General features: G+C 32.5%; 1 protein-coding gene across 7 annotated transcripts in view; it reads left to right on the top strand.

The window, feature by feature from the left end:
• LOC130897457 (serine/threonine-protein kinase ULK2) overlaps positions 1 to 27,369 on the top strand; it is a 90,401-nt gene that overhangs the window by 36,859 nt on the left and 26,173 nt on the right. For 4 of the 7 annotated variants that reach the window (XM_057806325.1, XM_057806323.1, XM_057806326.1 and 1 more), the window contains 8 exons: positions 3,706 to 3,742; positions 5,449 to 5,499; positions 7,488 to 7,613; positions 9,431 to 9,504; positions 9,580 to 9,740; positions 14,843 to 14,985; positions 15,044 to 15,145; positions 23,725 to 23,848. In XM_057806325.1, coding sequence (XP_057662308.1) covers positions 3,706 to 3,742; positions 5,449 to 5,499; positions 7,488 to 7,613; positions 9,431 to 9,504; positions 9,580 to 9,740; positions 14,843 to 14,985; positions 15,044 to 15,145; positions 23,725 to 23,848 — 818 coding nt within the window. The remainder of the gene's footprint in view (positions 1 to 3,705; positions 3,743 to 5,448; positions 5,500 to 7,487; positions 7,614 to 9,430; positions 9,505 to 9,579; positions 9,741 to 14,842; positions 14,986 to 15,043; positions 15,146 to 23,724; positions 23,849 to 27,369) is intronic. The other 3 variants (XM_057806327.1, XM_057806328.1, XM_057806329.1) reach the window with 1 other exon arrangement.

Genomic DNA, 27,369 nt, shown 5'->3' on the forward strand with positions numbered 1-27,369 from the left:
TAACTTTAACTTAATTAAGTCATAGCATTTTATATGTTATGTGTGGTATATTATGGTAGATTTTGCAAAATTCATTCCTTTTACTATACATTTATAAATAGATACATCAAGTTTTGTTTGATACTTACATCAAAATGATCTTCACAGAAATAATTTGTGGAATTAGTTGATAAAGTAAGAGCATCTTTCCTCCCTGCCATTTTTAACCACTTTCTTCGTATTTCTTTGTTGTTTGGAAAGTATATGAATAATTTCTCTGGCGTTTTTATCGTTATACTTCCAAATTGGGGCATTATACAGTATTTATGATACGAATTTATTAAAAAACACAATTGACTGTCATAAACAAACACAGCTGTTTCGCGAGGTGTGACGTCATTCAAGACGCCATGACAGTCTTGGCCGCGGTCAATTTCAAGTTTATTTCTAAAAATTCAAAATACTAAAGTAAAAAGTGTTTTTTTCTTGAAATAACATATTTTTGGGGTGAAATAGATGCTAAATTATAATTTTAAACTAATTTCAAAATTTTGTCAACTATTGTCAAATATTCTTCTTTTCTACTGGAATTTGTCATTCAACTAATTAATTAAACTCTAGTTTATGGTCGATAGCTATTAATAACAGACTATCTCTTGATTTGAGGAGAAAGTAATAAAAACTACACATTGCTCAACACCAACTCAACTTTAAGTTAAACGACTCTTATAAGAGATAAAAAATTCTCGATTCTAATTTTTATTTTTGAGGAATTTTTTTCAAAAAAATGCACTATTGCAAGCATTTTCTCCGTTCGTCTGTATGTCTGTCTGTAGCAGCGATATCTAGTCACAGGTAACATGTAGCCATTTCGGGCTTTTGCATTTAATTCCTGTATAGTTGTAGATGTGCCGAAAAGAAACATTGGGCATTATTAGGAAAAAATTAAACTAAATGTAGTGATAAATGTGAGGATTGTCATTGGTTCCATTAAATTGTTTTTTTCGATGATGTGGACTGCTTTTTGTCTAAACGATGAGATCTCAATGTCAAGGTGACATTCAACCTATTAACCTCTTAACTCTACAATATGCCGCGCAAATCTGCTATATCCTAAATGGATTACGAGATTACGTTCGAGACGCTTTATCTAGACTGCGCATGCTTCATGCGCGCAATAGGTGCGCAGAACTAACTGAAGCGTTCAGAGGAGAGAGAGAACGATACACTATTTGTTTCACTTAGTCAGAACACCTTCCACTTATAGGAATTATCCATATCCATTATATATATGGTTAAGTGCGTGTGCAACCAGACTAACACACTTTAAAATTTCAACACTAACCAAAATCTAATGTTTCCCGTACATTTGCAAAATTTAGTGCTTACAAAATGGAAACTTTTATTTATGATCATACTTTTCATTCCACAAACCAATTATTAAAAGAAAGTTCAAGAAATAATTATAACAAGATTATTAATTAAATAAATGAAATTATTGATATTTTTCATGGAAACTTCCTTTTATAAATTGAGATTTTTGTAAATATTTACTGATTGCTAACGATAAAAAATACGCCATAGTTTCTCGTGCCGAGAGAGCGATGACTTTTCTACTTGTTTGAGGTTGAGCTATGCTTAACAAAATTTCTAAGGCGTCTTCTAGACAATCAATTTTATTGCGCAATATTACGAATTGTGCAATATTATTGACCGTTTACGGTTAATATTGAAGATTGCACAATGACGGAACAAAAGTTTTAGTGAGTTTAATTTTTATTGCACCATATTTTTCCATTGCATTGGGTAGGGTTAGTATTGCGCAATATTTATTAGTTTCAATCAATGGCGTGACCAATTCTAGTAGATTTTGAAACTGTTCCAAGTTCAGTCGTACAAAATTTTTGAAATCTGCTTCCTCAGATATCATCAAATCATTTAAAAGATTTTCGTGAGTGAATTTCTGCCTTTTCTTGTACCAATCTTTCGTTACCATAGCAACGAACAATAACTTATTAGAAGTGTAAGTGTAAAGTAAAAAAGTAAACCAGAGTTACGCAATAAATTATAAGAAAAAATATGTTCACCGAAATTCTGAAAATTGAAAAATTGGAGTATCGAGCCATCATCAAGTACCTGGATTTAAAAGGGTCAAGAGGTAAGCAGATTTACGAAGATATGCTCAATATTCTTGGTGATCAATGTCCTTCGTATGTGACCGTGAAAAATTGGACTGCAAGCTTCAAAAGAGGTAAATTTTCCAGGCCAGTTTCTGTGTCAGTCCCCGAAAATATCGATGCAGTTCATGACATGATTTTATCATATCGTCAATTTGGACATGAGAAAAATTGCTGCATAATGGATCCCCAATTGTTTGAATGTTGACCAAAAGCGTGCAAGGGTAGAATAATCGCGTTCGATTTGTATTCGATTTGAAAACGATGTAGACTTCTTAAACCGAATTGTTACTATGGATGAGGTTTGGGTACATTTCTACGTTCCAGAAACAAAGCAACAATCGATGGAATGGCGACACTCTGATTCTCCAAGACCTACGAAGTTTCGTGTCCAAAAATCTGCTGGAAAAGTTCTTGCTTCAGTTTTTTGGGATTGCCATGGAGTAATCGTGATTGATTTTTTGGATAAGGGTAGAACAATAACTGGAGATTACTATTCGACATTACTGACCACTCTACGGGAAAAAATTATGTTGCCACGCAAAAAATTCGTGATTTAGGGTTTGAATTACTAGAACACCCCCCTTATTCACCAGATTTGGCACCGTGCGACTATCATCTCTTTCCTCAACTGAAAAAAAAGTTTAACAGGTCGTAAATTTCCTTCCAACGAGGAGGTAATAAAAGCTGTGGATGTCTGGTTTGCAGAGCAAGAAGAAACATTTTTTTTGAAAGGTCTAGAGACGTTGCAGATTCGCTGTAATAAATGTATCGAATTAAAAGGAGAATATGTTGAGTAATAAAATATTTTGACATTGAAATTTTGTTTGGTTCTATAGTAGGCTAAGAATTTTTCAAAATATCCTCGTACATACAATTAAAAAAGAGAATGTTGCTTTTAATCGGCGAGAATTATGTCCACCTCTGCTGTGCCTTCCTCATGCAAGAGAAAGTACATCCACATTTCTTCGTGATATTCATTTTATTTAATAATTTTGACAACTTAACCTTTGCGTATGGCTTACAATTTTTATCATTAGAAATAGCCTCATTTATCCCTGTATAGGTATAGATATTTTAAAATTGGTTTGTAGGTTGTTCAAACAAATTATGAATATGTTTCTAGTATTTCTATATTTCTAGAATTTTTTTACAACGGGCTATTATACATCGATGGTATCGGTATCGAGAATCGATTTTTTAGATATCGGTATCGGTATCGAGAATCGAACAATTTTAGTATCGACACATCTCTAGAAAAAAAGCATCCGAGAGTTTCCAGAGAGGTGGAAAAAGAGTATTAAGGAAACTATCTAGAAAAACTGTGAAAAATTTCAGCTCTGTAACTTATAATTAAAATTTTTATAGCAAAATTCCGGTTTATACTTGATCTACCCTCCTAATTTATTATGTGCTTATTTTATCTTATAATACCTCCTATTGTTGATTTTGATTCTCTGCACATATCTTTTATTTATTTACTTTTTTCAAAAAGTGTTGTGAGACTTTTAAAAAACTTGAATTTACTCCGTGTCTTTTTATATTACAGTATTGCAATGGAGGTGACTTAGCAGATTATTTACAAGGTAAGTTAATAAGTTAAAATTATAGTCTAACGAATTAATAATGAAATTAGTTAGCTACGTTATCGGTACATAAAAGCGTCTCCCTGTTTCCAAACATCCACCTAACCAAATTTAACACCATACAACTTCTGGCTAATGTGTTTAATGGGAAACTTTTTCACTATTCTTGATTGATAAGTCCACGATATGTAATTCAAAAAGAAGTCTTCTAGATATGCTCTCAATGATGAATTCAATGTTTGTATCCTACCGGTTAAAAGTTTTTGTCGACCCTATAGTTTGCGTGATACACAACAAATGAAAACAATACAATCAATTCCAATATTCATACTTAAAAGAACATATATAAATAAAAATATAGTAATAATAAAATTACAGCCTATAGTCGTTACATATTTAAGTTTTTTATTCATCGATGTAACCCCTTTTTGGCATTCTCTGTTCGCTCTCTTTTGTTCCCTTTGTTTTTCAAGAGATTCCATAGATGTGAAGCGAAAGTAGAATACTGCTTTCTAACTTCCTTGTCCAATTTTTCCCACAATAACTCAATCGGTTTGAGATCGGGCGACTGTGACGGCGAAATCGTTACTTTAAGCGTATTCCTCCTTCCCAATTCTTTTAAATACTCTTTGCACAGCTTCGAGCAATATTTTTTTATACTTTCTTCTCTTCAAAATTTTCATCAAGTCTCCAGTTGCTCTTCCTCCAAAACATCCCCAAACCATCACAGAGCCTCCGTCGTCTTATACAGTCGGAATTACACATGGATCTAACACAAGTCCTTTCTTCGACTTGCGCATAAACACTCTCCTCTTAGACATAAAAACCTCAAACTTTAACTTATTACTTCATAAAACTCTTTCCCACTCTTCATGCGTTTAATTTTCGTGTTCATTAGAAGTATTCAAAGGCATATCCCTAATTTCATTTATCTGGGCTGCTATCTCTGGGCCTATGAGTCGTCCATCACGTTCTTCGAAGTTGTCCTGAACATCTTCCTCCATAAAACTCTTACCCAATCTCCATGCATTTAATTTTTATGTTCTTCAGAAGTATTCAGAAGACAGATCCCTAGATTCAATTATCTGGGCTACTATCTCTGGGCCCGTGAGTCGGATATACGGATATTTTTGCCTTTACTATGAGAAATTGTGATTATTGCATGAGTTTCAACCGATAGTTGTTTGGTTTTACCCATTTTACAACTTACAAGTCTGAATTTGCGAGAACTAAAACCATTCAAATACAAACTTTACAAAAAGGTGTCTTGGTTCAAAAAGTATAAATCACTGCACGTTCTTGCGTCTTACAGGGTTAACTGGGACTAAACTACAATCATAAACACCGAAGAAATAAGTCACAGTTAAAAAATAATAAACAAATCAGCTGGTACAAGTTTTAATTTGTCGCGCTCACCGGCAAAATATGAAATGACGGACACTATTATTTCTAGTTTATAAGACATCGTTTCGCCCTTCGCATATCAATATGAAAGAGGAATTTTTCAACATGTATTAATTTTGAAATTTAATGAATAAATTATGAAGTGGGCAAAAACTTTTGACCGGTAGTATACATTGTTAGCCAAGACAGTACTACTAAAGAGGCTCAATTCAAATTTGATCTTATTTCTACATGAAATTACTATTACTAATACTATAATCTAGTTATTTATATTAATAACACTAATAAATATTTTTTTTTAGCCAAAGGTACTCTAAGTGAAGATACCATTCGATTATTTTTGATCCAATTAGGTAAGTTTCTTTTAAAATAAAATATATACATAAATTAAATATATACATGATACAGTCTATTCATCAATTTAAAGCTTTCTGATAAGCAATATTTTTTGTTTTGTTTTGTGGTACGTAAATAAACAACTTCCAATGAGTGGCCTTGCGATTTATTTATGGTCATCGCAAAGGCCAGACGTACCGGAAATTGTAAACGCTTAAAATCGAATAGTAAATCCATTGGAATCATCGGTATAAGCGGGATCAACACATCCTCTCTTTTGTATTTTGTCTTTATGATTGTTGCCTCAATGACGTTATTCATTACCTTTTTTAGAGCCAGTAATATTTCATTGCACAGTCGAGGTTGATTAATGTTACGCAGCATGATGACAACTGATCCTACTTTCAACTGCACATTGTGAGGTGGTAATCCAGGCAATTCCAGTGAATTTAAAAAGAGATTGAGATCCTCGACATCTTCATTTTTCGCCGCTAATTTTACTCGTTCACCCAACCAATTTGATTTGTGTTTCTATATAATTCCGACCAGTTTAATATTCATTCAACTTTTAAATTTTTTTGTCGACTCCCACAAATAATTCAAGATCAATATTAGCCAAATCGGTCCAGCCGTTCTCGAGCTTTAGCGTCTTAGTACTTCGTCGTTTATGATTTTGTCAGTCCACGGTATCTTCTAAGTGCGTCTATAGAGCCACATCTCAAATGCTTCAAGTTTTTTTATTATTTGAGCTTTCAAGGTTCAATCTTCCACTCCGTACGGCAGTACTGACCACACATAACATTCCATGAATCATATTCTGACGTGGAGGTTAAGGTAGTGAGAGACTAACGAACAGCAATTCATTTTTATATATACGAGGATCCACAACTTTTATTACCTCCTCGTTGGAAGAAAATTAACGACTTTTTAAAAATTTGTCGGATAGAGAGATAGTCGGACGAAGGCAAATCTGGTTGATTAGGGGGGTGTTCTAGTAATTCAAACCCTAAATCACAAATTTTTTGCATGGCAACATGAGATTTGTGTGCAGGGGTGTTATCCTGCAAAAACAAAACACCTTTGGATAGATTTCCGCGTCTTTTGTCTTCAATTTTTTCCCGTAGAGTGGTCAGTTATGTCGATTAGTGATCACAAGCTATTGTTCTACCCATATCTGAAAAATCAATCATGATTACTCCATGGCAATCCCAAAAAACTGAAGCAAGAACTTTTCCAGCAGATTTTTGGACACGAAACTTCTTAGGTCTTGGAGAACCAGAGTGTCGCCATTCCATCGATTGTTGCTTTGTTTCTGGATAGTAGAAATGTACCCAAGTCTCATCCATAGTAAAAATTCGGCTTAAGAAGTCTACATCATTTTCAAATCGAGCACAGATCGAACGCGATGCTTCTACCCGTGCACGCTTTTGGTCAACATTCAAACATTTGAGGATCCATTTTGCAGCAATTTTTTCTCATGTCCATATTGACGTGAACTATATGATGAACGCGTTCTCATGAAATATTCAGTGCTTCAGATATCCGTTTTAGCCCAATTCGACGATCTGATAAAATCATGTCATGAACTGCGTTGATATTTTCGGGGACTGACACAGAAACTGGCCTTTTCGATCGGTCATCATCTTCAATGGAAAATTTACCTCTTTTGAAGCTTGTAGTCACAATTTCGGTGGACACATTTCTTCTTTCAATTTATTGCGTAACTCTGGTTTACTTTTTTGACTTCAAACTTTACACTGACACTTCTAATAATTTATTGTTCGTTACTATGGTAACGCAATAGTTTGTTTATGCATGGAACTGTTCTAGGCTAATTAGATATCAATACATCCTCGATAATAAATAAATATACATTATACCAAAATTATATATTTCGTTTTTAATAGCCACATCTCATATACACATTGATCCAGAGTATTGATTTCTATCAAAAAAATAATTTTATAGTTATAAATTTGTATTAAATTAGATTTAAATTTTCCAGCTGATGCTATGAAAGCGCTATACGCCAAGGGTATCGTCCATAGGGATTTAAAGCCTCAAAATATTCTTCTGTCACACAGTGGTCCCAAATTACATGCTAAACCGTCAGAAATAAAATTAAAAATAGGTGAGTGATGAATATTTATTTACAATGACACGAGATACACTGAATGAATTATTATAATTTGAGTTACATCTAAAAAAAACCGGATTATTTCAAAAAAGAAAACGCAAAAAGATTAAATTTCATAAATACTTTTATATCAGCATTTATTTCATTATAAATAGGAATATTTGTAATCCATGTAAAAAATTTGAGAACTTATTTAATTGTTTCACACACTTCCACTATCATTTCCCCATTTTCATTTATAATGTATTTTCCAAACTGACCTATTATGTCATTGTTCTGTCTTTTCCTAGTTCTTCAATTTAAATCTCAGGTGATAATTATTACGTGTCTTGTTCCAATTTTATCCATTTTCTCCTGCGAGGTGTTTATGAACTCGTCTCCAGTTTTGTGCTGAATTCTATGCCAAATATGTTGATCCATAGTTTGCATATTTTCTCATTAACGGAATCTCACTTTTGTGTGTATTCTTCTCGTATTTTATTTTCGGCTCTATTCTCTTTGAAACACATTGAAATAATTTATAATGTTAATAATAAAAAAATGATTTGTGAAACATAATCTGTAATATAATTTCGAAGGTGTTGCGGGAAGAGGACTAAAAAGAAAAATGTCCCAAGAGTTTTTTAAAATGCAAACGTTTCTATCTTTTATCTAACTGGAATGTTGAAGCCTTGATAAAGATAAAATCAAATATCGAAACGTTGACATTTTTAAAAACATTTGGACAGTTTGTTTTTGAGTTCTCAACCCGCAATACCATTCGAAATCACATACTTGGAAGGACAATAATTTCAACAATGACATCTTCACCTGAGTTTTTCAAAATTATCGACAACACATGTGGCACGGAGGTAACAGGAATGTTGAAGCCTTGATAAAGATAAAATCAAATATCGAAACGTTGACCTTTAAAAAAAACACTTGGACAGTTTGTTTTTGAGTTCTCAACCCGCAACACCATTCGAAATCACATACTTGGAAGGACAATAATTTCAACAATGACATCTTCACCTGGGTTTTTCAAAATTATCGACAACACATGTGGCACGGAGGTAACAGGAATGTTGAAGCCTTGATAAAGATAAAATCAAATATCGAAACGTTGACATTTAAAAAAAACAATTGGACAGTTTGTTTTTGAGTTCTCAACCCGCAACACCATTCGAAATCACATACTTGGAAGGACAATAATTTCAACAATGACATCTTCACCTGGGTTTTTCAAAATTATCGACAACACATGTGGCACGGAGGTAACAGGAATGTTGAAGCCTTGATAAAGATGACATCAAATATCGAAACGTTGACATTTTTAAAAACATTTGGACAGTTTGATTTTGAGTCCTCAACCCGCAACACCATTCGAAATCACATATTTGGAAGGACAATAATTTCAACAATGACATAATCTGTAATACTAAATATTGAATACATACCTTTTTTGGCTCGGATTTTTCACAAACAACTTCTTTATTCTTATAACTTTTTGCGCTATTCCTTTTCAGTTTTCTGGTATTTTTTTTTTCCATTTTGTTATATCAAGAATACGTTTTTACTCCGTTCTGTTCATCCATTTTACCGAACTGAATTGTATGTGCACATACATGTCAGTTGTCTTGTACTTAACCCGTTATGACTTGCATGTGTTGGTTGAAGGGGTTCAATCATGACCGTCTTAAAGTGCAAGTAAAAATGACTAAAGAAATGCTTTTTGGTTCATTGGCACTTACAACGTTGTGGTTTGGCAGCCTTATATACATACTCGTCAATTTTGTTGTTATTTACTTCTATAAATAATACTTCTTTTTCAGCTGATTTTGGTTTCGCGAGGTTTTTACAAGATGGTGTTATGGCAGCTACGCTTTGTGGAAGTCCCATGTATATGGTAATTAATATTTTTGTTTAATAATATATATAGATAAACATGTACTATTTTTGAGTGTTTTTATGATCTTTTTAGGCACCTGAAGTAATTATGTCTTTACAATATGACGCTAAAGCTGACTTGTGGAGTATAGGTACTATAGTTTTTCAGTGTCTCACGGGAAAAGCTCCTTTTCAAGCTACTACACCTCAAGCTTTAAAGCAATTTTATGAAAAGAACGCTAACTTACAACCAATGTAAGTACCACTGAAATTAGATGATAAGTTCGTTGTTTGAAAAAATAAAATCGCGTCATAAACTTTCTGGCATAATGTATATTGGTCGTTAAAAATTAAATTTGTTGCGACCACCCCTAGAGGCCGGGACACAACTATCATGCATCCTTCTGATCCGACTACGATCATTCGATCGAACTAGTGTCTGAGACGGAAATGATACTAGAGTTTGAATAACGTTGCTTTCCGACACGTGTTTGATCCCAGTCCTACACGACCCTGATCATGCATCCGTTCGTATTCCGATCATGCATCCGTTCGTGATCCGATCGTGTTCCGATGATGCATCCGATCGTGCACTCTATTTGTTTCACGGCTGCAGGACGCGTGTCGGTTGAAATTTGTGATAACATTTTTGAGTTTTTGGAATATTAGCTTTTTGTTACTAAATTGGCAATAATGTCGGGTATAAAACCGGAAGAGCTTATTGAAGAGTGAGGAAATATACAGTACTGTATAACCAGACAAGGAGCAGTACTGAAACGCCGACTACAAAGACATGATCTGGAAAAAATTTGCGAAGAATTTAAATGTTATAGATACAGTACAGATTAAATATTATCCTTACTTATTACATACAAACTAGACGCATAAACACAATATTCGATGCTAAGAAGAACATTTTTCGCATTTCGCGATTTTAAATGAATCGATACTGGCGAGATTGGCGAATGGCCAGAGCTGGAAATCGGAAAGAACTCGGAAGCGTATAGAACATGTGTGCTCACCCCTTTCCGATCCTGCACCGATACGTCCTTTGGAGCAAAATCGGATCGGAATGGTATATGACAAGTGTGTCTCGGCCATAAAAAAACACTGATAATTTTTTTTTAATTCAAAACAACACGTGCCTTTACACTCTACACCAATGGTCACCAAACAGTCAATCGCGAACCACCGGTTGCTCGGGGTAATTTTGGGTAGCTCGCGGTGACGCTCAGCGGGTTTGCAACACTGAGTGTCTGGGAGCGCTGCAGCGGATTAGTCATTATCGTTTTTATTGACTATTATTGTCACGCGTGTAGCCGGAATGAGGTTATGTCTGTGCCGTATATGTTTAATTCACGTGTACACGTTTAAGCTCTTTCCTTGTTTGTACTATGGTTAGTTCAAGCAAAAAGCCGAAAAACTATCACTATCATGCAGTGTGGGAAACCGATTACTTTTTTACTCAAGTTAAAGATAAATGTGTGTGTTTACTTTGTAATTTTGTGAGTGTTTCTGTTGGAAAGAAAGGGATTGTTGAGTGTCATTTCAAGACAGTTCACAGTAGAATTGAAAAAGATTATCCGCTGAATTCAGCTCTGAGAAGAGAGAAGGTGATGCAGTTAAAATCTCAGCTAAATGCACAACAGTCAACTTTTTTTAAAACACTAGACAAGAACAAGGTAGCTACCGAGGCGTCATTCAGAAATTCCAAGGTCATAGCTCAACATAGGAAACCTTATGAAGATGGTGAGTTGATTAAAACTACATTTTTAGAAGCTGCAGATACATTGATAACTTCAAAAATAAAATTGAGATCATGTCTGCTTTTAAATCTGTGCAGCTTACTGCTGATACAGTGATGCGAAGAATTGAAGCTATGAATTTTGATTTAGTTTCACAGCTTAAAACTGATTTTGATCGTTTTTCCTTACAACTTGACGAATATATCAACTAATATAGTTGATAAAGCTCAGTTTGCTATTTTTGTAAGTAAGGTATTTGAAGATTTTGAAACAAAAGAAGAAAATTATGTATTTTTAGCATTCAAAAAGCTCATTGAATCTGAAAACATACCCGTGAAGAAGTTTGTGGCCCTAGCTACGGATGGAACTCCTGCCATGGTAGGCGTAGATAAAAGATTTATTGCCTTGTGTCGTAAAGACAGTGACAAAGCAAAATTTTTGTCTTATCATGGCATCATACACCAGCAGTCACTGTGTGGAAAGTTCTTAATTATGAACAATGTCACGAAAACAGTTGTCAAAATAGTAAATAAAATAAGAGCACATGCACTTCAAAGAAGACTGTTCAGAGAACTAATTTAAGAGTTAGAATGCCAGTATGGTGATCTGTTACTTCATAAGGAAGTTCGCTGGCTTACTAGAGGAAGAGTTATGCAACGTCTCAAAGAGTTGCTCTGATGAAATTCTTGAAAGATCAGGGTGAACATCTCACCGAATTGGAAGATCCCCAGATAACTGAAAAGTTGAATGGCTTAAACTTGCAGCTTCAGTTTGAATATAAGCACTTTCCTAGTCTGAAGCAGATCGTTGACAAACAAAATCCTCCACAACATCCCAGCAATAACCAAGAATAGGTAGAAATTCTTTCAGTTTTAAGATTTTAAAAGCATATTGATTGTGACACATTTTGTCAACTCTCCCTTTGTAGAGATTGATGCAGAAGATTTTTCAGCTTGTGCTGTAAAACATTTTGGTGAAGATCAGATTGCCGTTGAAATAGAAGTTGTTTATTTTCAGAATGACCTGTATCTAAAATCCCTCTCTACCACTGAAAATTCCTGGCCTCTAGTCCCCAAAGAAAAGTATCCAATTGTGGTTCAAGTTGCATTGAAATTGAAAGCTATGTTCAGTTCTACATACTTGCGTGAAGCGTCTTTTTCAAGTATGAAATTCATAAAAAACAAATATGAACATTTGGACAACTGCATCAGAATGGCGGCCTCAATATACTCTACAAACTTCAAGAAAATTCTTGATGACCAAAAAGGGCTCCACTGCTCTCATTGAAATGAACATTTAACCTTTTTTTGTTACACTTCCTATATATTTTGATTAATAATAGAAATCAATGTTTTAAACGGGCTTAAATTCCATTATGTGTACTTTCTTTGGTCCAATATTAATAGGTAGCTCACTAAAAGGCTTATAAATGCTAGGATGGTTCACTAACTCAAAAGTTTGGCGACCACTGCTCTACACGATCTAAATTAATTTTTCGGTATAATCATCTTTTTTTAGGAATTTTTCAGGAAAAATAGAATTTTATTCGAAATATAAAAGATTATAGTTTTCAAATCCATAAAAATAACAATATTTGATAAAAATTTTATACTGGACTTAAAGTATAAAATATATAGTATTTGCAGACGGTGTGTCATATACTTGGGCTAAATACAAGTTGGTTATATGAAAATTGTGAGAACTGGTTAGAAGACTCTAATTATCAAAAGTATTGAGCTATGTGTAGCTCTTGATATATGGATGGAAACCATGAATGAAAAGAGTTACATTACATTTTTTAGATAGATCCTTACCATTTCAAATATGGCTACCTCTACCAGGGAACTCCAATCAAATTATACAGCCGAGTTACATATCTGAAGTATTTAGAGATATTTTTAAAGGTTGGGACATACCACTATCTAAAGTAAGTTGCAGCGATCACAAGAGCTTTTGGTGATGCAAAACATTTGCCGTGTATTGCACATACAATTCCATTAAAAATACTTCAACTCCAATTATTAATTATTAATAAAGTTAAAGATATTGTTAAATGGATTGAAAACAGTGTTATACAATGAGACAAATTAAGAAAATTGTGTTGTGGTTGATAGATTTTTAGATATGTCCAAAATTGCTGCACAATTATTACTCGATGCTGCAGACAGTCCAAAATTGGTAACTGGACAGGATATTTAAATATTGAAACAGTTGTTACAATCTTTCGAATTTGTTACAAGAGAAATCAGGCCAGAATTACGTTACCTTATCTAAAATCATACCCCTGATTAGCTTCGCAGCTAACAAAATTTGTCTCATCAATAGAATGTGTTAATCAGTTGCAAACACTTCTCCTAGCTGGATGTAAAAAAAAATTTGGTCTCATTGAATTCAACACACTTGCAGCGTTGGCGACATTTTTAGATCTACCTCCATTTTCAAGATGCGAATGCGTGTGGGAGAACAAGACAAAAATTAAGAAACCCACTATCAAACAAATTGAAAATCTCTTCTATGCCTTTTTTTAAAATTTGAAAACACTCGCAATTCGCTAGTGTGATAAGTCCGTTGATGCGGCTTACAAATTTAAGAGTTGAGTCTCTTTCTCAAACTCGTTAGTCTAATCGACATGATGCAAGCTAGGCATGAGGTAAAGATTGGTCTGCAATAAATGATGCACTGGAATTCATTGTCGAAGGCAGAGATGGAAAGTTGACTACACAGTGACAAGCTACGGAACTGCAGCGAAAAGTATAGCACACAGAACCAGCAATGCTAGTCTCTGGACTAACTTTTCGCACAAAAAAAAAGAAAAACTTCAATTTTTTTGGTGATCTTTCTGAAATAGATACAAAACAGATGAAAAGTCCAATAAACTAGGCAGTAAGAACTCTGAAGGTTTGGAAGAGACGTTAGGCAATGAAGGTATTCATTTACATTATCAACTGAAAGATTCCTTGACACAACCGGAAGATATATGCTCTGCACATCTTCGAGATGTTTATCCGAATGCGGACATCCGAATTTTTTGAGTATTCCGGCTACAAATTTTCCAAGAGAATGATGTTTTTCCACTCCGAAAAGAGTAAGAACATATTTAGCCGAGAGCGAGTTCAACTAGTCCAAGAAATTCATTTCAACGATATAATCGAAGACAAAAGCCAGGAAAACTCATCTTTAACTATCTTTCATGTTTATTATTTACACTTAAAAATTATACTTCGTTAAAATAAGTTATTTTGAAATAAAAATATTGGATCAAAGTTAGTGAAATCTATTTTATTAAATCCGCCACTGTAAAAAGCCCAAAAATAGAAGAAAAATTGAAGCAGGAGCTTGAATGACAAATATATTAAGCTTCTTATAAAGCTTTAAGTTAAAATTCATAACTTAAAATAATAACGCTGAAGGTGTTTCATTTTTAACTATTTTTAACTATTTTCAAATCTCAAAAAAATAATTATTTAAAATTTAATAAGATACTTTCAGAGAAAAAAATTATTATACCATAAAATGAACTTAGATCGTGTAGAGGGACGTGTTATTTCAACGACCACCACAATATTAGATCTAGAAATAGAAGTGATTTACTGAATGTCATCATTTTAATAGGATTCCATTTGGAACAAGTCAAGATTTAATTGAACTTTTAATGGGATTATTGAAAAGGAATGCCCGAGAAAGAATGAATTTCGAGACATTCTTCAATCACAAATTTTTGAAGAGGCCTCAATCGCAGAGTCCCACTCAAGCAGGTAAACGAAATTTTATCAAAAATTATATGTTCAAAAATCGCTAAATATTATTCCACAGAATTGCCATTGCCAATATATGGCTCACCTCCAACTACAACGAAAGTACCCATAAGACCTGCGACTCCTGTTAAAATTTTAACCCCACCAGGTTCTCAACCAGGTAAGTTTTGTTTGGAATCTTTTTTTGCAAATATAACAAAATCATGCAATTCGCAAACACTCTTCATTAAATACAAATTGCTAATCATCGCTCGATATTTTAATCAACAATGCCTCGTAAAAATATTTCATAATAGGGTACTTGCATTTTTCAAAAAGTATTTATTTTTTTGTTGAAATGATATGAAATAATGTCAGAAAGTAAAATATTTGATTTAAAATTGAAAAAATAATATCTGAATATTTAATTGGAAATCGCAAACATATCAAATTTGTAACTACTTAAGAAAACGATTCTCATTGGTTTTGGTTTTGGTCTGATTGATTATCACGAAGTTATCGTTGCCAGCAGCGTAGCGTGTGCTGTTATAATACTGTTTTTATTTATTTCTTACGTAAAAATGAAAATTTTTTCTATATATAAGATAAATTAAAAGTATTATAAACTTCATTACTATGAAATATTAAAATTTGAAACTCGGGGAGAGAAGACCCTGTTGAGCTTGACTCTAGTGTGGCATTGTAAGGAGACATGAGAAGTGTAGCATAAGTGAGAGATCGCCGGTGAAATACCACTACTTTCATCGTTTCTTTACTTACTCGGTAAGGCGAAACGCGTGCGTCGTTCCCTCACGAGGCGGCGACTGTCACGGTATTCTCGAGCCAAGGGCACGAAGTGACGTATCGTTGCGTCGCGTACCGTTCGTCGGTGCAGTTCGTGAGGCTTCGTGCTTTGCGGACGATCGAGGTTCGTGTCCGGCGTTTCGGATGCGTCAACTTACCTCCAGCCTGATTCGATTCGAGGACACTGCCCGGCGAGGAGTTTGACTGGGGCGGTACATCTGTCAAAGAATAACGCAGGTGTCCTAAGGCCAGCTCAGCGAGGACAGAAACCTCGCGTAGAGCAAAAGGGCAAAAGCTGGCTTGATCCCGATGTTCAGTACGCATAGGGACTGCGAAAGCACGGCCTATCGATTGAAATGATCTTGGCAACAAAAATAATTAAATCTCGCAGGATCGTCAAAATGACCATCACTTTCAAACCTTTTTTGTTGTAGTGGTCTCGAATTTCTTGGCATTATAAAAATATACGATTTTTCCAATCAATACAAATTTAATAATAATGCTTATTTTAAAATAACCTAGAGAATAAATGTCGAATTTACTTCGTATCATATATTCAGTGTTTATTTCATACCTATAACGTATTATTGAAATGTTTAAACTACCTACAAAATTTTTGAATTTTCAATATTTTTTTTTTCTATAAATATTGATCAACCAGTTAAAATAATTATAATAAAAGTTGTATATAAACTATCCAAAACTATTTTTTTCTCACACCATGCAAGTACCCTATTCTTAAAATGAAAAAATAACTTTCAGATTTTCTCCAAAGTGACTATTAGATGAAAAGGATTTGTAATAGCTTTAACATATTTTTGAGATTTATCAAACATAAGCATATTAATAAAATTAAAAGGTATTTAAAAAATTAAATGCATCTCTATTTATGAAATAGTGTACATACAAGGCTATACATTCTATTAAGAACTACAGCCGCTGAGATTGAGCTTTCTTGACCCTGTATTGTTGTGAGTGGTAAGTGGAATGCACCCTTGGTAAATGCAACTATATAATAGTGATTATGGTACCTAAACCCGAAAAACGAACTGACGTTAAACAGATCTATCTCACCATTGCTCTTTTTTTCCAAATTGTTTGAGAACATTTTATATATATGTTGAAAACATCCTGTGATTTCTAATTGCCACTTCTCTGTCGTTGCAGTTCTTATTGCTCAGATTTTGTATACTCGTTGGTTTCCTTACTCCATGTACCCACGATAATCTTGGTCTTCCTCTCTTTCTATTCTCCTGCAGGATCCATTACATTATTATTTTTTTTGGTAATCTCATCAACATTTTATCACTACGTAATTACAGCCTATCACATGAGAATGACACGTAAAAATAGAAGTAACAGAAGACTTCATTCCGGCAAAAGATCGCCCAGAGGCCAAAGGAACGATTGCCTTCTATTACGAGTGTTTTATACAATTTTCTCTGTTTCGGCTTGTTTTCACATTATTTATTTATAGAAAAATTGTTAAAAATATACATTAGGGTAATTACACCGTCATTTGCTAGCACTGATTCATGTTTGACAGTTGACTTTGTAAATATTATTTGAATTTTGCTTAAATCATTCATTTTAAGGTTAGGTCTTTCCAAGAAATCTCTTGATTGTAGATTGGTATGCTTTGGCAATATTGCACGACTACATTTACTACGCCTAAAAACTCATTATAATTCATTGTAAATAATATCTTACAACTGAAATAACCTCACACATCCTTACTTATGACCGAATAATGCATCGTCCTGTCAGCTGTCAAAATGAAACTTTTATTCAGCAACCCACTACAGTAAAGTACCAAAAATTCTTTATGGATGGAGCCCATCGCATGAGTGCGAGAATAACGTTGTTATAATATCGAAATAGAAAAATATAGATATACCTAAGTGTGTTGATTGAAGAGTCGTCATGTGTTTTAGCAGGACGAGAGCCTCCAATCAGTAGGAAATTAACAAAAACATATCTTCAAATCAATATAAACATTTAATAACAACCAAACAGTAATTTCATATCGTTGATATTCATTCATATTGTTGATAACCAGTCGTTATCAACAACTCTATGTTATGATTTCCAGGCGAATGTTATAGATACAATGTTTGTTATATTGTCATATTCTAGTGGTACGTGTGTTTTGATTGAGTCGCAATGCACGTATATTAATTTATTGTAGACTACAGTTAACCTTACTGTTTTTTAACGATCTTCTGATTTAATTACAATTAGTAAATTCAATATGGAATCACTAAAAGAGAAGAGTACCCAACACCTATATAAGAAACGATTGAACAAGAAAATATTTCAAAAATCTGTTAATACTCAAGACCTCACTCAATATAGACCAACAATGGAAAACAATATTAGACGCCGCAATGAATAATAAATTCAGGGAAATCGACTGCGGGATGTGTGCCGTTAGCATTATCTTATGGGAACCTAGTTGGGTGACTACATAATTCATGGACACTGTAGGGAAGAGACAGTTAAAATGTAAATACAATCAATAAAACGCCTTGCATCACGCGGGATGTGAAAAAACAAGCCTATATATTCAATATATACGAAATAAGACGCCTGAAAACTGGAACGGCTACCGTAAACGCAAGAATAAGAGAACTAAAGAAAAACTGTTGGGGATAATTCACAAAAAGTATGGAGAGAGACATGTATGAAAGTCAAAGAAGAATATGGGGGATGCTAAGAAGTAACAAGCTCGAAGTCAAATATACAATACATGTGCCAGCAAATCAAGTATTGCTCTAGTATCCTTCGATCACTACTCAACGCACCATGGTACGTCACAAACAAATTGATCTATCAAGACCTCCATATTCCAACAATACAAGAGAGAGTACAAGAAAGAAAACGGATTTAACAACCTAAAGCTGGACAGCCATCCTAATCTACTACTACAGCTACTAACCAAGAACCAAACAACAGAAGACTAAAAAAGAGAGAAAGGCATATAGGTCCACAGCCAACAGAATAGCTCATAGAAAATGTATTTCTGATTGCTGTTAATAGTACAAAAATAAACTAATAAAGTCACACCAAAGAAACACCCTTTAAAAATCTATATAAGGAAGAACAAGACATGGAACATATACAAAATGAAAATAAAGTTTAAGGGTGTTAATTTTACTATTTTCTTATAAAAAGTGTCCAGTCCTTTGTATACAAGATTTTAGTTTGTTGAATTAGTTTAGTCATCATCATCTTCAGATTTTTCGTCGACTTCAGCAACAGTGGAAGTTCTCAAAGTTTCAAAAAAAGGATGGTATGGACGAGGAATGATGTTCTCTCTGCACAAACTCAATGCATCCGCAATCTTCAAAACAGTTATACCTGGCGGAATTGTTTGACTCTAAGAGTTGGAGTGTTGAGTGTGTCATTGCTTAACTTTCCTCGACGTTCGTCTAAATGTTTGAAGTGAGTTTTCATCTGCTGTTTTGATCGATAAATCTCTGGGAATGATTGTTATAGAGTCATATTTTCTCTTTATAATCTTGCCATCCAGGTTAAATGATTTCATATCTTTTTGTTCATAAGATGTTTTGTAAAATACAGTGTTTCCTGTATCCTTCCGAACCTCCAAACATTTCAGCATTCGTCCACACATTTTGAAAGCTTTTACCGAAAAGGTGAATAGCTCCTTTCCAATCCAGGACATCTTGTGTCCATTTCTTTTAGTGGCTAATTTCATTTTTCTTTCGATCAGTGATCACATCTCTTCCATTTTAGGTATGCCCAACAATTAGATACTTATGAGTTATAAATGGAATATCCAAGTTTTTCACGGCATTGTGAACAAAACATGGTTCTTATTTTACCCACTACTGTTGTCTAAATAAAAGACTAATCTTTTACCAGTTCCACAGCAATGTTCTTCCAAGTAGTTGTAGAGAAACGATATTTCTAGTGCGCCACGCTTGGCACATGCTTCATCCCAAATGTGACAGTATCCTTGTTTATTGGTAGCATCAAAAATTGTGAAATTGAAGGCATTTAATTTTCTTTTATAATAAAAGGTTGATACTTGCTCCTTTGGTAATTGTACAATTTTAAATTTTGTTCATACTTATGCTGTTTTGCAAAAGAAATACCGTTATCTTGACAGCTTCTTTTGTATAGTCTGTACATTTCGGCTTGGCTATATATTCTCTTTTAGTATCGGACCTACAATAGTGGTTCTCTATTCTAGCAAATAAATTTATATGTTCAATTATATTTTTGATGATTTGAGGGTCTGTTTTGGGTTGGTTCAAATGTTTGCCCCTAAGATCTGGCTCAATAACGCCTGTAGATGACGTCTTGTTTTTATAATAGTTAAAAAAGTTGAGCTAATGCATTATCTAGCAGTAATCATCTTTTTACAAACTTTTACTTTATTTCTGTTGATGATGAAATTGTAAGAATAATTTACTGATCTGTGCGAGTCATCTTTCTTATAAGAGTATTTTGGTTTTACTTCATCCATTAGCTTTGAGATAAAGTCTCTTTTTCTGTTGATATTAGTAAGCGTTAGAAAATCAAATAACAGTTTGTTTCTATCCTCCAAGTCAACATTTTCTGAACACTTCAATTGACACTCGTCTCCACAACTTTCTTATACAGTTTTTGTCTGCCTCAGGTTACCTGATTTTGTTTGATAACCTTCACCTGAATTTACTTTGAATTTTTTCACATTTCTTGTCCAAAGTTTATCATTTTTCAATATTTTTTTTGGTTCCTCTGTTTATTTCAATGATTTCTTGATCTTGGGGTCCTTCTTGTGCTTGTTTCAATTCTAATATTTGATGTTGTATGTTATTTTCAAGGTTTTTATTCTCTTCATACTCGCCATAAGAACTATTACCATTTTCATCTGGTATGTAATCATCAATCTCATCAGAAACATTGTCCTCATTAAGGTTTTTGCCATTATTTGCTATATTTATTTCTTAATCACAACTTTTAACTTCTTCCTGTTCCTCATATTTCCGATTATTATTGCTGTCTTCCGTAACAAGCTGAACTTCTTGTAATTCAATATTAGTATCACCAAACAAAAATTCGCCTTTTAAAACATCATCACCTGTAATATTTCCAATATTATTTGCCGTTATAATGTAAAGATCTTCTGAAATTCATTTCAGAACTGGTCTCATCTTCAACAAAATTTGTTTGTCGAATTTCAACTTGAGGTCGGTTTTCCATCTGAAAAACAAGTGGAACGAGTTAGGCCTTCTCTTAAATACACGCTCAGAATTGTTAAATAATAAACTTAAATTTTACTTTTTCATGATTCGCTTTGGATTCATCTACAAACAATATCTGTAACATCTTTTTCCTTCTGCCATTGAGATTTTCAATAAAACCATTCATTCCGGAACCTAATAACTAATACACTTTCAGAAATAACAAACCACAGGTGATGTCTATAAATAGCTGATAAATACAAAAACATTTTGTGATATTACACTATTGCACTATAATCAAGGTTTTGATTTTGTAATGTTTCAGTGTTGCTCTAGAAACTAAAAGATATTTATTGGTGAAATAGTGTACTATTTTGAGTTGTTATTGTATTGACCAACCAAAACCATTAGCTCAGTATAAAGTAAGAGTAAAAATGTAATATTTTTATATATTACCGTGTTACTTTGGACGTAGTTCAGTGTCCTTAATCAGAATTAGTAATATATCAAAATGTCAAAATTTTGAGATATTACTGTTTTCCACTGGGACAGCGATATGGAGGGAAAAAATATTGACCCTATTTACTAACAACATAGAAATACCAAACGAGTGGAAGAACAGCACAATAATATTTATTTTTAAAGGACAGAAAGCGCATCCAAAAAATTATCGAGGCATAGAACTGCTTGACAGTATTCTTGAAGTATTCACAAAAACTACTGGAAAAAATCACCGATACCATAAGTATACAGGAAGACCAACAGATCCACCATCGATGCAATATTCATTATCAAACAGATGTCCGAGAAATCTCTAGAGTACAATAAACCTTGTATAAAGGGTGTTTCTAAATTCATGCGACAAAATTCAGGAGGTGATTGTTCATATGAAATTAAAATGGGTCTTTCCTATAACAAAAGGTGGTGACTAAAATTGACTTATTGAAAAGATAACAGTTTACTATGCTAAAACTTAATGTAATTAAAAAAGGCAAAGTTGGTCATTTCAAGCATTTATTATGAATCGTATTACATTTTACATCTTTACTGTTTTCCACTCAATTTTTAAAAAAAATTATTAATTATGGTGTTTGTCATTGTTCTCTGCAGCTATATTTTGGAAAAAAAATTGAGAATAAAAAATATTTTTAAATAAAAAAAATTATTTTAAGTTATAATCTTATTTCATGAAACTTCATCTTGAAAAAAGTTTTAATATGAAATAAAGTGAATGTTGCTAACAGGACAGGGTTCCCAGCGACCTGGAAAGTCAGGGAAAATCAGGGAAAGTCAGGGAATTGCAAAATGGCCAGGGAAATTTGGAAATATTCTCAAAAAGTCAGGGAAATTTACAAAAAATTTCAAAAAGTCAGGGAAAATCCTAAAATAAAGTAAAATCTGGAGTAACTCCAGATTTTAGAAAATCCTTGCACTACGTCTCACCAGATGGCGCTTCTGAAATATTTTGCTGTGTTTCTCACTAGATGGCACCTCTGAAAGAGAATTTGCTGTACTTCTCACTAGATGGCGCCTCTGAAAAGAATTTTTTTTTGGTGCCTCTGAAAAAGAATGTTGCTTTAATTTAATTCTTAGCTTCTATATTAGATGGATTAATCTGCTTCTGTTAGTCTATGCAAAAAGTAGTTTTCTAATTTCTGTGCGAACCCATGCTGCTGACTACCTTCATATCTAAATGTTAAACTGCTAAGAAATAAAAATTTAGTTATTTAGTTTTTGTTAATGTGTACTCATTCTTCAGTTCTCTTTTCTTTTCCTTTATGAAATCATAATTTATTTATTTGAATTTTAAAAGGAAGATTTCGCTAAGTATTTTGTGCTTTTTTTTTTCATTTTCTCATAACAATTTATTATGCTACAAATTAACCAAATTTATTTTCTCTTTCTAAGTTTTTATTAATTTTTTATAGAAATCAATCTGAAGCTAATTGAAAATGCTTTTAAATTAATTTAATTAATACTAATAATAATGATTAATACTACTATTAACATTAAGTAATCCAAGCTGATTTTGCGTGTACCTTTTGGTCAGGGAATTTTTTGAGTTTTGGTCAGGGAAAGTCAGGGAATTTATCAGGCAAATTTTGCTGGGAACCCTGCAGGAATATTGAAAAAATACCCTTGATTGGTCCTTTGCGAGTGCCCCAAAATCACAGAATTTTAAGTTTCTAGCGTTACTCAAATTTTATAAAAAAAAAATAAAAATCTAATTTTAGTCACTACCTTTTAAGGATGGTATCTCTGAAAGGGCTGGGTTGAGGAAATTTTATTGTAGGGAAGACCCATCTTAATTTCATATGAACTGAATTTTGTCGCTTGAAATTAGATACACCTCGTATTCTTGAATCTCTATACTTTGGCCTGCTCTATTTTGTACATTGTTATTACCTAGTACTAATACCTTGCATTAAAAACGTCAGCAGAATAATAATTAAAAGTAATAACGGACGAAAGAAAACAATTTTGATATAAAGATAACTAATAGATCGAGGGCAAGATTTTTTCTCATACATCTTTCTCTATATTAATTATCTTTCCTTAATATAAAGTTTTTTATTACAACTTTTGTATATAACCTATTTTAAAATACATATAATCCTGCAAATAAGCTCCTTTCATATTTTAATACCTCAAATCAAATTTTATTATCATCTTTTTAACACACTTGTAACAGTAGGTAAGCATCGTTAATTTGTGGTTAGCTTTATATTCACCAACCATACATTTTCTTGCTTATTCCTTGTAGAATCACCTCGATCTACAAGAAACGCTCTCAGTTCAAGTCCTGAAGATGATTATGTTATAGTGCCCCAAAATATTCAAATACCATCGGACCACTCCTCGGAGAGCATTGAAAAAGAAAAACCTGTGTAAGTATTATTTTTCTTATTGAAACTTTTACAATTAGTTACGCAAAGTTTGCTGAGTATTATCGACATTCTAATTGATTAGTTTGCTATTCGCGAAAATTACGAAGTGAGCGACATCTGTTAATTTTCTTTCAAACTTCAATAGAAGTGAACAACAAAGCCAGAATACGAACTAATTTTGTTGTTTTATAAACAATAGAAAGTTTTATTTGAAATTTTAGTCTAAATAGTAAAATAATATACCTGTTTGAAGTGCTTATGAAAACAACCCCACATCCATAAGGTGCACTTCGAGAACAATAAAAACGTGGTAAAAGTTGTATTGTTACAAATGTACTAGTTGTTAAAATCCTATTCTAATTACTCATAAAACTCTTGTGCACCTTTTTGGTAGTTTCGTATAGATGTTCAAATCTCTTCCTCTCGTATTTACATGAACAAATGCATTCCCAATCTTTAACTACATCTTTCAGATTAATTGTTATCTCATAATGCTGGGAAGTCAGACCTGACGTCTGTAGACACAAACGTTTAATGGTTTTTGAATTGATTCCTTCTGGGCCACATAATACTTTATGTCCCGCTTTAAAAACCGCTTCACTTTCTTTTAATGGTGATGTTAAAAAATATGTTTTGTTCTAATCACACAAACACGTTTAGAAAATAACGGAAACAGTATATATATATATATATATATATATATATATATATATATATATATATATATATATATATATATATATATATATATATATTTGATTTTATTCTTATTTGATATTCATGATGTTGGTGATCTATTGATCAATATAAATATATAAATACGCAAATTGTGAGTGTCAATATCATATTTTGATAAAGACTTGAAGAAAAGTCGAAACGTCAAATTTTATCTTCCAAAAATTATTAAAAAAACTAATCTTAAAACAGAAGAGACCTAAAATCAAGAAACCGTTTCCAGCAAACTCTAAGTGGCGCGTAATTGACGTGTATAAAATGTATCAAAATACACTATTCACCTCTGAAATAATTTCGAAAACGAGTTCTGTTTTTCGAATATTCGGCGAATATTTAATTACAACCCCTCTGAAGAGCGTGAAGTAAATCGACCTTTTTGTCGATATTAACATCCACAATAGCTCGCAATTGCAAGGAGAGGGTGTAACTACTGACTAGTTTCAACGTTATTACGTCTCATCAGAGCAGTTTAACACCCCTCGTTCGGGCTTGGTACCCGAACTGAAGACAACGTCAAAGAGCGTCGCTATTTGGTTCATGTGATTAAACATTACACAGCGAACGCTAAACGATTTATTAATTTTTGAAAGAAAGATAAAAATTGACGTTTCGACTTTTATTCAAGTCTTTATCAAAACATGATATTGACACTGACAATTTGCGTATTTATATCAATCTATAGATCATCTACATCATGAACATCTAAATAGAAATTAAGTCAAAATAGAAATTTATTTTTTCCTTCGTCCTTACATCTCAAATATGTATCAGTAATTAATTAAATTATTTGTAGTTTTATTAGAATTTACAAAGTAGACCTATAAATTTTACTTAAATTATTTAGGTCTTTTTTCATAATATATAGCTTTTTCGTTCTTATGAATGTGAACCATTTCTAAAAATTCTTTTTTTCGTGTATTAGATTCAATTTCAAGAGTTCTTTATAATTGAATTTATGTTGTTTCGATATTTCATGGTTCGTTAATACAGTTTTATTTTTTTTTATCGTATTGATGATCTTTTAGTCTATTTTTTAAATACTGAGAGGTCTGTCCTATGTAGACAGCGTCACAATTAGTACAAGGCACTTGATATATAATATTACTTCTTCTGTTAATTGGTGTATAAGATTTTAATTTAGTGAAATATTTGGATAACGTATTATGTCCTTTATAACTTATACTAATATCATATTTATTAAAATAATTTGATAGTTGTTTGGGAAAGTCCTTGTACAAATGGTAAGGAAAAATGTTTTATGTTTTGATGTTTCGTTTCTGTTTTTTTTTCAATTTTTGTAGTATTTGTTTATCCTTTTATTATTATAATTATTTTCTTTTCTTTTTAGTTTTTGCTTTTGAATAACTAAGCATCTAAATTCAGGATCTGATAGTTGATTAGATCTATCAGCGAAATTTATGATCTGTTTTGTGACATGGATGACATGAATTGAAGTTCAAATATCTTGAGGACCAAGTTGGTTTCGTTTACCATACCTATTCTTATGTTATTGTTAATTCTATATAATGTGACATCAAGAAAATTGATTCTATTATTTTGCTCGACTTCGATTGTGAATTAAAGTTTATTGTGATGAGAATTGAATTTTTTATTTATGTTTTCAATTTGATTCTTTGGTACGGCAGTCATGCAATCATCTACCATATCAACACTTGAAATGGAAGCTCCCATAGCACAACCATCAATTTGTTTGTATATTTCATTTTCATATTTGAAGTACGTTGTTGTAAGTGTCAGTTCTGTAGCTTTTATAAATTTATTTTGAGGTATTTCTGTATATTCTTTAATTTAGTCCCATTTTTTTATTAACATCTTCTTCACAATGGTTATAGGAATATTACAAACTTTTTCTTTGAAATCCCATGTGTTTTTGATATAGTATTTGTTTTGGTATAAAATTTCTATTCAAAATATTTTTCAAATAATTAGATAATGGGGTAAGAGGAGTTTGAATACTTGAAACAATAGGTCAAAGGGGATGTCAAGCTTGTGTAGCTTTGGTAAACCATATATTTTAGGGGGTAAGGCATTATGAATTTTCAATTTTTTTTTATATCTGTTAGCGAAATAAAAAGTTGTTCTTCCCAAGATCGAATTAGATCACATAATTTTTGTTGAATTCGTAGAGTCTTGTCTAATTTTTTTGTAAGTTGTCTTAACGTTTAATAAGTAATTTCATCATTTTATTATTATAATCTTCTGAATTCATGATAACAGTTTTATTAGATTTATCTGCTTTCAAAATTTTGAGATCTCTGTTTTGATTGATAAATTATTTGGTTTTAGTTATATTTTGTGTTTGATATTGCTCTGTTATTGTTTGTTTTTCAATTTATTTCTAAAATTAGTGATTATATTACAAGTATTAGATCTAATTCTATTTTTAATTTCGTTATTTAGATGATTGGTGTTGCATTCAATATTAGATAAAATATTTGTCACGGGGAATTCTTTGCCACTAGAAATATTTTGTGCAAAATTGGGACCTAAAGATAAAACTTCTTTCACTTCATCTGGTATTACAGTACCAGTTAAATTTTCGATCCATTTTGATTTGTGGCAATAGGTTGTTGTTTTAATATTATTCATCAATTTTCTTAATATTTTTCTCTTTGCATTTATTAAAAAGTAATTCAGTTCTTTCTCGATATTTTTCTTCAAATTTCTATAAAATATTTTACTAAAATAAAATCTAAAACAACAAAAAACAAAAGAAGTAATATTATATATCAAGTGCCTAATTTTCCTTATTAGAACAAATTTCT

This window comes from Diorhabda carinulata, chromosome 8 (assembly GCF_026250575.1).
Source record: "Diorhabda carinulata isolate Delta chromosome 8, icDioCari1.1, whole genome shotgun sequence".
In the NCBI taxonomy this organism is placed as follows: Eukaryota; Metazoa; Arthropoda; class Insecta; order Coleoptera; family Chrysomelidae; genus Diorhabda; species Diorhabda carinulata.